This window comes from Opisthocomus hoazin, chromosome 8 (genome assembly GCF_030867145.1).
Source record: "Opisthocomus hoazin isolate bOpiHoa1 chromosome 8, bOpiHoa1.hap1, whole genome shotgun sequence".
NCBI classification, from domain to species: domain Eukaryota; kingdom Metazoa; phylum Chordata; class Aves; order Opisthocomiformes; family Opisthocomidae; genus Opisthocomus; species Opisthocomus hoazin.
Genome location: NC_134421.1, coordinates 22,672,941 through 22,690,691, shown reverse-complemented (window position 1 = coordinate 22,690,691; position 17,751 = coordinate 22,672,941). Strand labels below are relative to the sequence as shown.

General features: G+C 39.8%; 1 protein-coding gene across 1 annotated transcript in view; it reads left to right on the top strand.

Annotated features, from left to right (window-relative positions):
- Positions 1-17,751, top strand: part of PLXNC1 (plexin C1) — a 71,725-nt gene that overhangs the window by 4,863 nt on the left and 49,111 nt on the right. The window contains exons 2-6 of the mRNA XM_075428291.1: positions 6,863-6,985; positions 8,378-8,512; positions 10,516-10,616; positions 15,765-15,879; positions 16,905-17,049. Of these exons, the coding sequence (XP_075284406.1) occupies positions 6,863-6,985; positions 8,378-8,512; positions 10,516-10,616; positions 15,765-15,879; positions 16,905-17,049 (619 nt within the window). The remainder of the gene's footprint in view (positions 1-6,862; positions 6,986-8,377; positions 8,513-10,515; positions 10,617-15,764; positions 15,880-16,904; positions 17,050-17,751) is intronic.

Sequence of the window (17,751 nt, the reverse complement as noted above, 5' to 3'; positions counted from 1 at the left end):
GGAGCCTCTGTTCTCAAATTTCTCCCTGAGATCCCAGGATCTTGTGGCTCACAGCCAAGCAGATGAGTAGAAGTGCTCAAATTAGAGAACAAGAATGGAGAGAGTTGTAGAATGTTACCTAATCACAATGACAAATCTGGAAATTAGTTTTGCCATGTCATTAAAAAAAGTTGCATGGGAACAAAAGGATTCTACCATTTTTCAGGGATAATCCAAAAAAAAATGTTAGGCATATATGTGTAAGACAGAGAGGTTGCTGTAGTTTGTATTAAGGTGTTTGTTTTATGATGTGCAAAGGCTAAGTAGCTGTGATAACTACTGGATGATAAGCTATCTTGGTTGGATTTTCATCTGCTATTTAATGCAAGTGAAGATATATAACAGGCTGTTCTTTGAATTTTTGCATTTTTCAGTGGATGATAAATATATGGGTTGGTATACGCCCCTTAAGTTATCGAGCATATTTGGAATCCTAGGACAACTCTTAGCTGACATAAGCTCTACTGAAGTGAGATTTTGAAGTCAACAGAGTCAGTTTAATCATGGCCATTAATTTGCAGGAATAACATTTCAATTTGTGTGGTAATTCATTCCAAAATGATTCATGATCTTTTATTTAAGGAAAGAATTACAGACTGCTAAATATCATGTGGTATCAAAATTGGTCCTGTGATTAATTTTCTAGTAGTAAAGTCATCTCCTGGGTGTTGCCAGACTTCTAGTATTTCATCTGATGTTTGACAGATTTCTAGAGTTAACATTTCTGGAGTGAATATTTCTGTCCAGTTACAATGAGTTTTCAGTTCATCCCTGTTTGGCGTGTGAAGTAAGCCACAGGAGTCTTGTAAACTCTCACACTGTCAGTAAGAAGAAGAGTCACTTTTCGTCATCTGGCTTCACCAGATGTTCTGAGTGGAAACTTGAGAGTGAGCCGGGGGGCTCTTGAAGAGACGATTTGCTTTCTTGGGATCACAGAGTTGTTCAGGTTGGAAGGAACCTCAGAGGAGGTCTCCACTCCAGTCCCCTGCTTACAGCAGGGTCAGCTCTGAGATCAGATGAGGTTGCTCTGGGCTTTGTCCTGTCAGATCTTGAAACCTCCAGGGATGGAGACTGCACAACCTCTCTAGACCACATGTTCTGCTTAATGGTCCTCATGGTGATGTTTGTAATCTCCTGTCCACTAGAAACCTCCCGTGTTTCTGTTTGTGTCGTTATGTCTTGTTGCCCTGCCTACATCTCAGTCAAGAGCCTGGCTCTGTTTCTCTGGTCCCTCTTAAATTGTCACTTCTGTAGGCTGAGCTAGCCCAGTTCCCTCAGACTCCCCTCACAGGGCAGGTGCTCCAGGCTCTGACCATCTCAGTGGTCCACTACTGAGCTCACTCTGATTTATCAAAATCAGTGCTGTACAGAGAGTCCCAGAGCTGAGTGCAGTGTCCTAGACACAACTGAACATGATCTGGCTATGCTTCTGTCGATACAGCCCAGGATGCTGTTAACCTTCACTGCTGTCTGGGTGCACCGTTTAGCCTTCTGCCCTCCAGGACCATTGTGTCCTTTTCAGCAGAGCTGCTCTCCAGCCTATGCTGGACGGGGTTAGTCCATCCTGGGTGCAGGACTTGTTGAGTTTCTTGGGGTTCTCGTTGGCCCATTCCTTCAGCCTATCTGGGTCCCTCTGAATGGCAGCCCTACACTCAAGCATAGCAACTGATTTTGATGTCATCCACAGGCTTAACCCAGAAGCTTTCAGTGTCTTTCTCCAGGTCATTGATAAAGAGACTGAGCAAGACATGTCGCAGGATAGATTCCCTGAGGGACTCCACTTGTAACCAGTGTCTAGGCAGATTACAAACCATTAACCAATACCCTTTGAGCCTGATGATCCATCAGTTTTTACACCATCCAGTAGTCCTCCTGTCTAAAAAAAATTTATCCTTGGTGAATCTTTGCTGGCTTTTCCCAGTCACTTTCTTCTTCTTGTGCCCAAAAATGGCTTCCAAGAGGATTTGCTCCATGATTTTCCCAGGGAAAAAGTGAGACTGATGAATGTGTAGTTCCCCAGCACATCCTTGTCTTTTGAAGTTGGGTGTGGTACTTGCCTTTATTCAGTTGTTGACGACTTCCCCTGATCTCCACAACTTTTGAAATATGAAAAAATGGCAGTGCAGTGTCATCAAACAGTTTCTCAGCATCTTCCTACTTATCCCATCCGGCCCCCCTGGGACTTGTAGAAGCTGAGAGTTCTTAAGAGATCCCTGGCTTAATCTTGTTCCAGTACTGGTAGTTTCTCTCCTCCTTGAACTCTGTAGGTACAAAGGACCGCAAGACCTTGCCGGTGAAGTCTGTTGTCTGCATCCACTGTCAGTAAATCACCTGACCTATTCAACAGGTGGTGCACATTTTCATTGTTTATTCTTTTGTTGCTTATGTGGTGGTAGAAACTCTTCTTGCTGCCCATAGCATCGCTCGCCAATTTCAAAACCAGATGAGCATGGCCTTTCCTAACACCATCCCTACGTGTCCAGGCAGTTCCTCCTTTGTCACCTGTTCCTGCTTTCACCTCCTGTATACTGCTTTTCTGCATTGTCGTTCAATCATAACTTCCCTGCTTAGCTAGGGGCCATCTCCTTATACTTCTGCTTGTTTTCCTGAGTTCTGTGCTTGGAGGAGGTTGTCCTGAAAGACCTGCTAGCTTTCCTGAGCTCTGTTTGCCTTCAAAGCTGTGTCTCAGGGGATCCCACCAACCAGTTCTCTGAACAAGCTGGAGTCTGATCTCTGGCTCTGTCCTCTGCCGTTCTTTCCTCACCACCCTCAGGATCCATAACTCAGTTATTTCATAGTTACTACAGTGAAGACTGCCATTGATTATCACATATCCAGTCAGTTCTTCCTTGTTTGAGTAGCAAATCCAGAAGAGCATCACCCTTCACTAGCCCCAGAGGGTTAACAAAGCCTGGAGTCCTATCTCCTTCACTTTGCCCCCTGAGCTCTGTAGTCCCAATCTGCACTAGGCAATGTCTTTGGTGTCCACATGGATGTGCAACAATGGGTAGCGGCCCAAGGAGTAGAAAATCAATGGCAGTCTCTCTGCAATGTAATGGATCAGGGCCCCTAAAAAAAAACACCACAACATGCTGTTGCAACAGCATGACGGTTTAGCAGTTGTGTGCCTTCATCTTTCACAGGAGGGAATCTCCAACCACAGTCACCCACCACTTCCTCTTGATGTCTGCAAATGCTCTGTTCAAGCTCAGCTGGCTTCAAAGCCTTCCTTGATGGAGCTTGTTCTCCCTCGTTGGTTATTAGGACACTTTAGCAATTCTGTAAACTCAGATCTGAGGGCAGAGAAGGAGTGTTTCAGCTGCTGCAAGAAGTCACAAATTTCTAGCCTCCCCCATCTCAGCCTCAGAGGTCTCCTTCAACGTCTTGCTTAAGCATAGCCTCTGACTGTCCCTCCTGACTTGCATCATGAGGCTCAGGATCTTGCCTCTGCAAGGTCTCTGTGAAGACCCACCCATTTCCTGGTCATCCTCCTTGATTTTTTGCAGTCTGCTCACCTGGGATGGTTTGTCCACCTGGCATTGCTATGCAGCACACAAATTAAAAAACCTCATGGAAATAAAAGTTTGGAACAGTTCATCTCCTTGGCTGTAATAAAGGCTCACTGCATGCACCAATATTTGTTTGTTACCCTCTGATATAATCAAAATAGATGCAGGAGGTTGAAGGATGGTGAAAATAAGAAAGAAGAACAAGGTTCCAGGAGTTTTATCCCTCTAGGAAAAATATCGATGTGTTGTTCCAGTGTTGACTATTGCTATATGCTGCTGACAAGTCTTGTGCCCTTTTGTATAGCTGCATCTGTTCATTCACTCTGATGCTCAGACCCTGTATTTTTACTTTTTGGCCAGCTGCAATATATTGAGTGCTGCATGAGCTAAAAATATTGCCCTTCCCTCTGAGGCAGGCAAAGTAAAATAATCAGGAGGAAATCAAGACAGAAAGGAGAAGTGTGAATATGGTTGCTGCAGCTGGAATCAAATGGAAATAAATCTGAAAATGAGATGCAAAGTAGAAAATGAATATAAATACCTTTCATGCCAGTAACCAAACAGCATAAAGGGATGGACTTAAAAGCAAAATGTAAGTTAACTCAGGAGATCTGTAGGCTTACCTCTGCGTGTGAAGATTTTGGGGGACTATAGAATAGAACAGAAGGTGGAACACAAGAATTAAAAAAAGAACAGTCTTCTCAAGGAATTTTGTCTTTTCTTTTGCTTTTCTTGTTTTTGTACGAGCCTGAAAATATTACAGGAGAGACAGAGATGATCATGGAAATGAGTGACTCTTCAAGTATAAAGGAGGTTTAGACTGTAAATGCATTTTAAGGATGGATTTAGCTGTGAAAGAAACAGCTTGGGAAGGCCCTACAATGCTGTAACCCCATTAGTCACAGTGGAAGAGGTAAAAGGACTTGTTAAAAAAATAAATGCACATGGAAAAGGGATGACAGGAGGGTGAAAGCAGCAGTTGCACCCTGGAGGGAACAGGCAAGCTGGAGAAATAGGTTGCAAAAGAGAGGAGGCAGTTTTTGTTGTAACTGCCCACATCTGAATTCCCCCTCTTCTTATCTCTGTTAGCTCAATGTCACATTGACCCTCCCTCTAGCAAGCAGAGGGAGGGGAGGAGGCTCCCACACTTGTCAGTATTGGTTCTTCAGTCAGGTGAGGAGGATGCACTGAGATGACACTAGTTATTTGACTAGGATGTGGGTCAAAATAAAATCTGGCAGCAAAGGTTTTCAGAGAATGGGTGAGTCCTCCCCTCTTCTGTGATCTTATTGTACAGTCTGCGAGGAACCTAGGGTGATTTGTTTTCCTTACACTACTACCTGGTGCACTGCAGAAAAAACAATCCTAATTCTAGTGGAAATGGAAGCCTGGAAGCTTCACCTCCTCACTCCTTAGCCTGAGGAAAGGCTCACTGTGAGCACCGGTGCTGCAGTTTTGTTACCTTCTGATCTAATAAAAAAGAAAGTTAACTTCTTCCATCTTAAAATGCTTGCAATCCCCTTTTCCCCCACATGTCTAAAACAGACCTCCGTGGTACTGGAGTCTCATGTCTAAGTGGGTTTTACTGAAGTTCTGTGCCAGTACAGGGCAGTTCTTGTGTCTTCTTCATGCTTCACAAAAAAACCCCAAATCTTTAAATATGAAAGTTAATCAACTCTTCTTTTACACCAAGTGGCTGTTCTTGCGAGCTAATTAAAATAATTCAGATGACTGAAAAAGATTTTAATTGACTTGGGACTGCCGTTCAGAAAAAGAATATTTCTATGTGGAAAGACTTGTTGGGGTTAAGCCCGCATCCTAGCATGCAAGAGAGTTGAATTCAGCTGTTACTCTGTTATGGATGCGCTTCATAACTTCGAGAAATGCCTTCATCTTTCTGCAAAATATCAGTTTTAATGGTCCATTGACACACTTTGTCTTGTGCATTAAAGAGAAATAAGTATTGCACTCAGAGGGTTCCTGTAGGTTAAGGAATCTGTCCTTGAGGCTGAGATTCTGGGTTTTGTAAGCTGACCTACTGGGCTTGTTCCCAAGCACATGGTCCTACCTGAGCACTTCCCCCCGCCTCTCCATGCCTGCCACTCTATTGTGCCAGCACTGGTGTCCAGGCAGCCACATGTTCAGGTGGTGAGGAGAATGACTCAAATGAAAATTTAGACAGGTAGGCAGATGGATTTACAGACCATTTTCTGGGCACGTGATTTCCTCAGCTAAGCTCACTGGAAAGCATTAGATTAGCAGAGGGAAAGGGGAGGTGGAGCTTGGCTGGCGTTGGACCTGTTTGGAGAGCAGGTGGGATCACACCTTTGGCAGTATCTGCAACAGAGATTGACTTAAAGCAACGACAGGACTGCAAAACTGAGGTGCTGATTGCTAGGGGGATATCCGGTCTTGTGGGGAGTTCTAGGCAGGGAGCACCTCTCACCTGATGAATGACCTTATTCTCCCACATCAGGGCTTCCTTTCAGCACTTGATTGTTTACAGTCAGTGTTATTTGGTTTGGTTTTTCCTTCCACAAGATACAGGGATTTCCTGCATGATATTTTCTTTCATGAGCTGTTTACGTGTGTTTGTCACTTAACTTCTTCCAGCTTGGATGGAGGATTGGAGGTATCGTGTTGGTTTTAAAGTTCGCACAGGTACAATTATGTTCTCCGTGACATGCACTTTATACTGCTTTAACTCATTTTTATATTTATGTGATACGCAAGTCTCAACTTCCTTTAGTGTAAAGCAGGAAACCAGAAAGGGGAGGATGAAGCTCCGCATTTTCTGACACACACACACACAAGTATAATTCTGTGTGTCTGATGTGCCTCCTTCCTCTATTATATTTGCATGCCTTTAAAAGTAGTAGCGGAGTGTATCTGTAGCCTTCATGGTAGGTACAGTCAGGTGATGGCAAAGCATGGCTTCACTGAGGAGAACTGGCATTGTGTCCCAAAAAAGAGATTCTGTTCTCAAAAAAGAGAGTTCTGTTGCAAAGTAACTTGCTGCTGTTAGGCCAAGTCTGTGTCCCACTGAGGTCAGTGATTTAGCTGCAGTAGATGTAATCTCTGTCACAGGTATGACCAGTGGCCATGTATAAAAAGGAAGTAGTTTTGTGTTTCATGTGCCATTTCCAATAAGAAGTTGCTCTGAAATTGTGTAAAAATTAAAATGTTACCCATAGTATTGTCTGAAGTTGAGTTCTCTCGGAATCTTTCCGGGGAGTCTTCTTTTTCTTTTTCTTAACCTTTTGCAATATAGGTGAATGATTTTGTAACAGCTTTCTCTTATATCTGATTTTCAGGAGGCACGATCAATCAAGAAATTACCTACCTTGATTCACTCTGGATTAGTGGCTGTTTATGGTACAGTTGTTTTGAATCAGATAGTTCTCTTTTTGGGAACAGATGATGGACAGTTGCTGAAGGTAAGCAGAGTGTGGCAGTTCTTCCTTTCTCCATCAGCTCCTGCTGTGTTCAAGTGGGTAAATGTTTCCTGGTTTAGGCACTCTGTTATAAACAGATGTAATGCCCTGAATCTCTGTTTCTTTTCTGTTTGTTTGTGAAGCAACTGCTGTATTGTTACTTGGAGTGCAAGATAACTTTCAAAAGCAATTATGTATCCTGCTTAAAATCATGGAAACATTTTATTAAACTGCTAATGCCTGCAGTATCAACTTAGGCACTGTAGAGTTCTCGGTTACTCTGTCTTTTGTTTCATTCCTTGCTTTGGTTTTCCAGTAGAGATATTAAATATTGTTAGATTTTGGGAGCATATTTACTTGTTTGTTAGCTTATGTGTGTGATGTGACTAGCATCTCTCTGTTAGAGAGAAAAGTCAAGACTCATTTTGCCTTAGCTTCTGAATAGTTGACCTATGCTAGCTTAAATCAATCACCTTGAAGTGAAAGTCATCTTATCTCGTTATTAAACTTTTCAACCATCCAATCAACTGTCTTTTATGCTTTAATTTTTTTCTGGGTTTTGCAAGAATGTGCGTTTCCTGTCTACACTGCGAAGGATGACTCTCATTTTTTGTTTTATGAAGCAGACAGTTGGAGAGGAATATAGCAGAGAGCTTGAAAAACTTGTGACCATTTGATTTCACTGTGCTTTTGATAATGAAAAATTAAATTGAAGTCTTCCGTCTCTCCTTAGCACAGTGGAGACAATGAACATATCTCACTTTTTTAGTCTTGTTTATGGAAAACCTTGTATCAATGTTGGTGTGCTTATTAACATGCAAAATAAAGTTTCTGTGGTCTCTGGATCTCTTGAATTCTGTGTGAAGGGTGGTGGAAAACTGTAGAGTTGGGCAAGGTAAGAAAAAGATATATCACCTCAGATGTATGCTCACAGAAGCCACAAAGAAAGTTCTGTCCTGAAGAGAGTTGTCAGTAACTTGCATAGATTCCTTTTCTCATTATGGGTGTCTGGATGTTAGTTTGTTTTCTGAAGGTTAATACTTTCTTCTGCATTCGTAGGAGTACTTAACACATTATGACTTTGGGATATAGGTGTCTCTTCCAGATTCAGTTTCTGCGTCAATCAGGAACATACTTGGTGGGAGGGATGTTTCATACACTAAGCCAGTGCCAGATTCAATGCAAAATGTGTCTGACATGGATGCTGTTGAAATTCTCTTCTGGTGGTTTTTCCCTCCAACTTTCTGCTGTGTGAGAGCCAGTGCAGTAGGTGAATTGAATCAGGGCACAGTAAATAATCTCAGAAGCTCTGGCATAGCTGAAATTAGGCTTTTGTTTAAAATGCTGACTGATCAATAAAAGGACTTGTGAATGATTTAATTTAATGTGTTTTAGGCTATTCTTAATGAGGATATGGAATCTAGTTGTCCAGAGGTTTTATATGAAATTAAGGAAGAAACCTCCATTTTCCCCAAACTTCGACTTGACCCAGTAGATAATAACTACATCTATCTGTCCTCTGCCAATAAGGTAAGCACAATACTAAACTAAAAAGAATTCGAGTAAACTACTGCTTTAAGGATTTCTGCCACTTTAGAAGTGAAGCATCAGTTTGGATCAGAGTTAGACCTTAAATATCCAAATTGCAGTTACCAACTTTACATCTAATATCTGGTTATGTTGTCTAAGTTTGGGCTGCACTTCTGCAGAGCTCAGAAGAGCTTCCACTGTCATGGTGCTGCCCACTGTTGCTATGATCCAGCAACACCCTTAATCCCCTGCTTATTTCACCTCATTCTGTCGAGAGAGACATTGTTTCTCTTTTTTGCTGGAGGCATCATGCAGAATCAGGCTTAGAGGCAGCAAACAAAACTTGTAGACTCTTTGGAGACAGAGTTCCTCTGAATTAGCAATAAAAGTATTGGTAGGCCAGGGTTTGCTAGTCGATTATGGAGTTTCTAATGTGGAGAAATCTCTTCATTTGAGAGACGGGTTTGAAGTCTTAGTTCTGCTGACATCAGTGATACAATTCTCATCATCTTCAGTTAGGCATAGACCTTAGAAAATAAAATGAAACTAAAAACTCAGAATCAGGAAAGATTAATGTGTATGTATAGTGAGGCCCAGGGGTTCAGCAATCACTGGGAGCTACTGCATGTGATTAGGTGCATCAGAGCTGCATCTCATGCAGCAAGCGGCACCCAGGAGCTGGTGCAGTAGTTGCAGCACCTCCTGCAGCAGGGCTACTGAGCATCAACTCAGCAAATTCCTTTGTCTTGCCAGCAGCGGGAAAGATGGCAGTGAAAACATAAGGACTGGCTGTCCATCTTAGCTGGGCAGGATTTCACCCAACACTTGATTACCTTCATTTACAATAAAATCACTTTTCCATCAGCGAACATAGCATTTTAGCCTGCCCTCTGAGAGTGGGTAAGTTGATTGGGGAACTCCTGACTGATATAAACCATCTATCACAAATGCAGAAAGAATCAAATTTCAGTCAAAAGTATATGTGGATATTCATGGTAAAGACTTGAATTTTTTTTGGCTTTGATAAAAGAGCGAGTTGTTAAAAAGGAACAGCTTTTAGGAATAAAAGCTTCTCTCTGATCATCTCTTGGAGCTTAAAGAAGGCTTCTACACTTGTCTTTTTTAACTTGCAGTATTCTAGGGTGTTGGCTGGTTATCTCACACACCTTCAGGTAAATAGAATTTTGCAAGATATGGCTGGAAAAAACAGTAAATAGAGTTCTGCAGAAAGCCATGTATCCTTGTTTGTGTTCACAGAATACAGGGACATTTAATTCTTGCAAATTTGTAAAAAATTGTTTGAATTAGGAATATTTTTCTTACTAATATTATTAATTAACATTGTTATTAATAACATTATTTGTATTTCTATTCAGTATTTGTAATCAGCTGTCTCTTTTTCTTTTTCCTTTTCTTTTCTGAAAATGGCTGGCTAGGATATTCAAGCTGAATGTACAAGTATAGCTACATACAATATAGCCACAATTATCTACATTTACTTATTGAAATGGCATTTTCATGCATGCTAAGTAGTTGCATGCATTTGTTGTAGTGTGCACATGCAGTTACCTGACATGGTGATGCAAACACAGATGCATTTTGTTTTGCGCATGCATTTTTGGATGCACCTTCATCAATCATTTAAAAATCTCAGTTCTGATGAGAGAAAAACGATGTTCTGCTAAGCAGAACATTATTTATAAAATATACCTCCTTTCTATTGTTATCTATAATTGACTATGCTAATTAGTCTTTCCTGCATTACTCTGACCATGCTGGCCTTGTCATTGTCAGAGGAGTTTCATCATCCAATGGCAAAATACAGTGTGTGTAAAACAGGCTGCATATTTCTATCTGAAGGTCTTCTGGCAGAGGGGAGTCCATAAGGAAACTTTCCCAAAAGGATCGTGCTTGGTTGCTGTCAGATTTTAATGGTAACCCTCAATTTCCCTGTTTATGGAGGCCATTTTAATTCAGTGTGTTATTGTATTCTTTAATTTTAGGTGAGAAGAATACCAGTTGCAAATTGTGGTAGATATGTTTCCAAGCAAGAGTGCTTATCTGCAAAGGATCCCTACTGTGGGTGGTGTTCTTTGAATCAAAGGTATTTCTTCGTATTTTAGACTTTCATATAAAAGCAATGCATTATTAGTCAATATTCATTTTGACTGACTTGGGGCTATTCAGTATCAAGATTGTATCTACTGGATTTTTATGGAGTCAGTCATAGCAATAAATGTGAGACACTTTACTGTCATGTGAAAGGGAGTTCTGCACCTTTTAAAGACCATGTAAACCCTCAGATTTTTGAGATCTACTCATAAAATAGATGTTGGGCTAAAAGGAAGAGATTATTTTGGGTTTAGAACAGAAGTTTTTGCTTTCCAAATTGATTGAGAGATAGAATTGTATACTCGTGCTTGAAGCAACTTAACAGCTAGGAGCATCTTGCATGTGACAACAGGGAAAGAGTGCTCAATTGTCTTCAGTATTCATAGTTCCTTGCTTTGGAACCACTGCCTTTGGTTTAGGCCAGAGGAGAATTTCTTTCTAAACACTTCATCCTTGCATTTGAGTCATTGGTTTTGTTGCTTTCTTTGAAGCAGGTTTGAAAGCCGCTGTATGTCTTTGTCCTGGACTGGAGAAATTCCTGGGTCATCAAGCCTAGTCCTGGCAAACCACATCATGCAAACGTACTCATAAACTGATCAAGGACCATCCTAAGTTTAGATAGGCTTTTTGTCCTCTCTGCCCTGGTTGTGTGGCTATCTGAAAGTCTCATTGTTCTGCTAGTTAAAATCTGCCTGCTCATTTTCATCACATGTGTGTTCATGGGCAGGTTATACTCATTTGTTCTGGTGCTCACATCACTTTGGCTTAAATAGGTTTTCCCCCTCCCTCATACTTACCTCCTCGATGTTTTTATGAAGACAGTCTCTTTTTCCACTTTCATTTTGGTGTACTAAAACAGCTAACTTCACTAAGATCCTGTCACATAAGACACTCCTTTCTTAACTCCGTTCCAGCAGCCCTTCTGTGAAGTTTATCCATCGTTTTAAAATAAGGACAGCCAGGACTGTCACAGTGTTCTGGAAGAGATTTCAGCTGTGCCTTGCTCAATGGTGTTTAATCAGTCTGTCCAGGAATCACCTTACTTACTGTGTCCTCGGATCACAAACATCTTTTTCATGACTGCATCACATTGATGGGCCACAGTCATCCATGATCAAATAATGCCCCCAGGTCCTTCTCCTTCTTTGTTTTCCTTCCAGCTGATGAGTTTCCAGTCTATAGCACATATGGGTTGTGAGATTTTTGTTGCTCTAGGTATGTGTTCTTTATGCTTTGAAATGTCATCCCGTTTCAAGGTTTTCCAAGTTTTTCTGTGTGATATTCTCACCTTCCTCTGCATGGTAATGTTCTCGACTTGGTATCATCAGCAGATGTTGGCAGTGTAAACCTTCTTTTATGCCAGTTCATCAGTGATTAAAAAGTTAAACAGAAGTGTTTATAAGAATGATTTTTGAGGAATTCCACTACTGGCCCTCTTTTAGACTGTTAATACTACCCATTTTGGTTTATTTCAATGTTAATGGGATTTTGCTGGAGACCTACTTTGTGTTTGCAAAGGTAGTTACTAGAAGAGAGCAGGTTTTTAATCTGTAATGTGTTTTCTTCAAACTCTCTTACGCTACCTTGTTAGAAACTGTATATGTTACCGTGTTAAGCTTCTGAGGCTTTTCGTTACCTTATAAACAGTTTGCGACAAGTAAACAGTTATTAGTCAGTAAATCCCCTGTTTATGAGGGGAATCACCAAAAGTTTCCATCTGGTTGAAACAGAAATAATTTACTCTTCTGGAGAGAAAATGAATTGCTATAATATGAATCCCGTTCAACACCCACGTAATTTTTCGCTGTTCCGCACTTAGCATCATTAAATATTTGGTTTTGTGAAGAGAGAGCTCTGAGTGAAGCTTTGGAAAAAAGAGGAAGACATGATTTTAGCCAGTATTTTAATCGAAGTCCATACATGTCCACTAAAGCAATATATTCCATAATAATTTTGAGATCGATGATGTGTTTTATACTCTTACTGGGAAATAAATTTTATATTAAATATGCACTTCATTTTTAAAATAAAACTTACCAGCAGTGCTTCATTTTAAAGACAATGTGAACTCAAATCCTGTGTTTTGATGAAAGAATCCACATCTCTTATTGCAAGTGAAAACAAAAGGAAACGAAATGTTTCTACTGGTCCTATTTCTACTCTTTCTTCCATAGGGACAAACATAAAAGTTATCCTTTTCACTTACATTAGTGCAAAATAGTTAGTCATAGCATTGTGTGATTTCTCTTAATGTTTACAGATTTTCTATAGATTAGTCAGATTTACCTGAAGTATGCTGATATTACTCCAATGCAAGGCACTGATGTTTTACATGTATTTTCCATGTGGAAATAACACAATATGTCTTCGTTATCTGACATGACCAGACTTACTTTCGAATTCAATCGGTGTGTGTGACATCTGTGGACTTTGTACAGGAGCTAGTACCTTGGAAAAGGAAGCCAAAACTTTCTCTGAAACCATGTTCTCGTTCCATGAGGATATCTTTATCAAGGCAGAGAGGGCAAGCTCGGTAGGATCTGTGGTTAATACAAGATTAGTGAAGCAGAGACTTAAGTAAATATGGATGAACCGATATGCATAGGTGTCATGTTATCGTAATGAAATAAGAGGAACTTGATTCCAATTGTGAAGAGGAATCTTTAGTAGTGTAAAGAACTAGCTTGCTGTGAAAGATTAAAAAAAACCCTTGACTCTGCTTTTCTCCATGCACATGTCTATACATGTCTGCGATCTGATCCTAGGGTTTCACAGCCTTATACCTTCATACTTGTATAGAGTCTGATCCAGTCCACCTTTCCAAGAAAGCCAGACTTAGTAGTTGTCTGAGTCTGTATATTAATTTCTAGAACCATGTGGTTCACAAATAATATTTATCTGTTATATTAATTCCAATGTGCTTGCAAACAATATTAATTGTCTGAAAATAGGGATATAACAAAATACTCTCATCTTTAGGTGAGTGGAATTCATGTTACTCTTGACCTGTGTAGGGCAGTTGTGAGAATTTATGCTGGGGGGCATCAGATGCTCTACTTCCCCCTTTGCGACTGCTTCCTATGTAACGACCATTCTCCGTAGCTCATTGAGTGTTAAAGGTCAACTTTTAGAGCAACAAAAGATGCATTTTTCCTGTTGTGAAGACAAGCACAACCCTGGGTTCTGAGTGGAATTACTTTTTTTCCATGAAACTCTTAAGTTCTTCATTGTAGATGAGGGAAGCTAGTTCATTGCTGGTGTTCCTCAGGCAGTCTAAGAAGGCAAATAACTTCGTCCTAGGACAGTTTTAAATATTCAGCTTTATAAACAGTTTTCCTGTTTCATGTTTTAGTATTAGTGTCACTGAAATGCATGCACTTGTTCAGTGCCAAGTATCGCAAGTGCGTTGCCTTGCATTTTCAATGTTATGATCCTCAGCCTGTCAGATATCAGACTATAGGATGTCTCTCTCCCATGCGTCATTGCCAGTTATCTACCTGTACATATCCGAACATCTGGTTTATGCACATCTGTTGATGACAGATCACATCCTCTGTGGTTCTAAAACTGGGGTGCTAATGGACCTTCATGATCTCAGTAAGATGAAGAGAGAGATCAATGAGACTGAAATTTGTCCTAGTTCAGACAGTCTGAAATCTGTCAGGCATAGTCCCAATTTCTTACAGTATAGTTATGATCTGAATGTATTCAAATGCAAAGCCCCACTGGTTTCTTGTGCAGCAGGAACTCAGTTTCCTGCGTTAGACCACAAAGGAAGTGACCTTGTGCTTAACTGCATTCCAGTTGCCAACGTCTTGATCTACAGAGAAGATGGCTTTACGGTTTCTGTGGTTTGGGAGGTTATTTAGGGCATTTTGGAAAATGGTGGATATTTTTCTTGAAAGTCCTTCTTGTGTTATTCCTTCTGGAGAGAAAACACATTGTTTGTGAAATGCTTTTGTACAGTGGGCTGCTCATGAAAAAGGCTCATGCTTTGCAAGTATGTCCTCATTGGTAGTTTTTAGCAAAGGAATAGTTTGTTAAGGCACATGACCCTGACCGTATGATTGAAGCTATACATGCTTGTATGTTTGGTAGAAAAGTAGTATTATTGAAATAATATTAAATGTTACATTTATTTATAGATATTCAATCTTAATATTTAAATATGAAGATACATGCAGTTAGCACTTGCTTGTCTTTAATTGCTAACTATATGAAATTACTTGGAGTTAATCTATGGATCGTTCACTAACTGTTCACAGCAGACAATACTTTAAGAATTCACCTTTCAAACTCAGTGATTGTCCAACTAACTTATATGCCTGTGTTCTGTTTTTCTTATCATGTTTTTAATACGTGTAATCTTTGTAGTATTCCAGAGTTTCCTCATTCTTCCTTAATTTTCTGTTTTGTAGTTTCCGTTTCCTACAATTTGACATCTGTAACATTTTTGTTTACTGTGTGCAATCCTACTTCTGAAATAGAGTTTATTCTTGAAGACAGAGCAATCTATTTTGAACTGCCTTGTCAAACCTAGTGTTTTAAGCAAGTGTACTGATGTAAAAGGGAAAGATTACCATTCACATCAATAGACAACAGAGGGGTTTAGGAAGGAGGATGCATCTCATCAACTGTACGCATTCTTAGCATAGCTCTACATCTGAGCTTCACGCCCATCTCCTCTTACCGTCTTTGAGGAGAACAAGCAGCTCCTATTGTGTAATTCATTTAATTTTTGTATGAATGTCTGAAATAGATTAGGTGAATTGCACCCAGAAGGAGCATATTTCTCCCCATTGACCGTAGAGGGAATGAGGAGCATCAGATCTAGAGCTGTACAATGGAGCAATCTAGTTGGGAGTGATGAATTCCATCCCAGGCTACCAAGTCCACTGTTACTGGCCAAGTGTCTAATATTTGCTTGAGTCCCATTGACTTAATCAGGACCCTAGAGCATATATCAATGCAATGTAATTCATTTTGATAAGCAGAAGATCTTCCTGATTGTTTTCCTGAAGCTTTTTGCAGTTGTAACCATATTCCTGTAAAAAATCAATAACATTAAATGAGTTGAAGTACAGTGCCTGAAGTCAAAGCCATGATGAGGAGGCTAGTATAATTTTATGTATACTTCTAGGTGCACATTAAAAGAAAATTGTACAAGCTCAAACAGCACAAAGGGTTGGTATAACATTTCACATGCACCTGATAAAGATCTGAAAATCCTGCTAAGTTTCCCTGCCAAAAATCAGGTATGTACACCCAGTTTTATGCGTGTTTGTTTACTGTGACTTAAAATGTGTCACTTTGTTGCTTATTGCCACTTCCCTTCTTTTGTCACCATGTTCCATACATTATTCCGTCTTATCACAGCAATTGGCAAATGTATGGAAAATTCCAGCAAGTTGAATGTGCCAGTCAGATAGATGTTTTCTTCCTCTCCTAAAAAATGCATCCTGAAGCTGTACTTCATGATTTTGAGTCAAAAATTCACCATGCTGACAAAGGCAACATTTCTGTTGTATCACTTTATTAGCTGTTTTAATATTTCCAGTGACTATATATCAAGTGCACTATGTAAGTTCTGAGCTTTGCACTGAGTGGCAAAACATTCACTGGGACACGTATGCTAACACAAATGCGTCTTTAAGTGTTTGATATTAGTATTTACTCACTATCTATTCACAGCACACACAGCCTTGAGTATTTGATTATCAAGTATTATGACTGGCCGCTTAATCTGCATGCTATTGTTTCTGGTTTCTTGATTGAATGCACTAATGTGATCATATTTGTAAAGCACTTTCAGCCAGAAACAAAGGATAATTCATTACTAGACAAGTTCTGTTTCGTAATTAAGTACACTTCGGTTATGGATGCAAATGTTGTCTCTCTATGAGGATTTGTAAATTCTTGCTCAAATATTTTTAAGGGACTATAAGCAGCATATAACTGTAGAACAGCATATAGCACTGTTATAGCAAAAATCTTGTTTTAGAATGCAAAATTATTCCAGATTGCTCTCCTAACATACCTTTACAGATCTATTTAATTTCTGGAAGCAAGCAATGCTGTTCCTTTCAGGACTCCTCCTGCATTCCTGCTTCAGGTGGGAGAGGCCTTCTCCTTTGAGAGGCAACCTAGTGAATTGTCTGCTTCTGCCACAAAAATTTTCATTTTGTACATTTCATAGTTTGTAGTTTTCTGTAAAGACAAGGTGGTGGCTTAACAAGTATTACAAGAAATCTGGTCTATTCTTGTTTTTATTGTTGTATAGGTTGCAGTGGCTGCAAGCATAAGCAAAACACTTACTTCCTGTATGATAAAAATTGTGAAACCTGTTGAAATATTTTATGAAAATGTAGTGCTGAAAAACTCATCCTGTTTCTGCGATCTGACCACTCTGGTGATAACTGATAATGGTATGTTTTACTATTACATGTATTTACTGCTTATTTGCTGTCCTTTATTACTGAGAACTAAGAATAAATGTAGGCCTAATGAGTGTGAGAGTAGGTAATGCTTTTTATTAAATGTCACTGAAAAAAAAATTCATGTTTTGTCAAGTGATTTGAGTAGAATTACACCATTCTTGATAATTAAAGATATGTTAATATGGAATCCTTTCTAGAAGTAATAAAATGTGTTAACCTATGGCTAGAAGCAGCTTCTTCAGTTCAGCCTGTAGCAGTGCAGTGTTGTAGCATCAGGGGTATATTGACATGGTGCCGTTAATAGCTATCTAAGGAAACTTAAGATAGCTGCAGTGACAATCAGTCTGGCTGGAGCTGTGGAAGCAGTGTTGGTCCAGTGCTCTGCTTTGACGAATTAACCCATCTTAACCCTTCTCTCATCTGCAAACAGCATTTGTTTTTGCAAGGACGTATACTAGCATAAATAAGAGAAGAATCTGACTATGAATGTCTGTACAATAAATATTCTTAATATTCTATTAACTGTTTCAGCCTAACTTAGACACATGTGAGAAAGTGATCGTCCCATGTAGAGGATCAGCAGAAAAATACATGGTTCAGGGGAAATTTGGCTGGTACATCTTTTTGACTTGATTTCATTCATAGAATCATAGAATCATAAAAGTTGGAAAAGACCTCTAAGGTCATCCA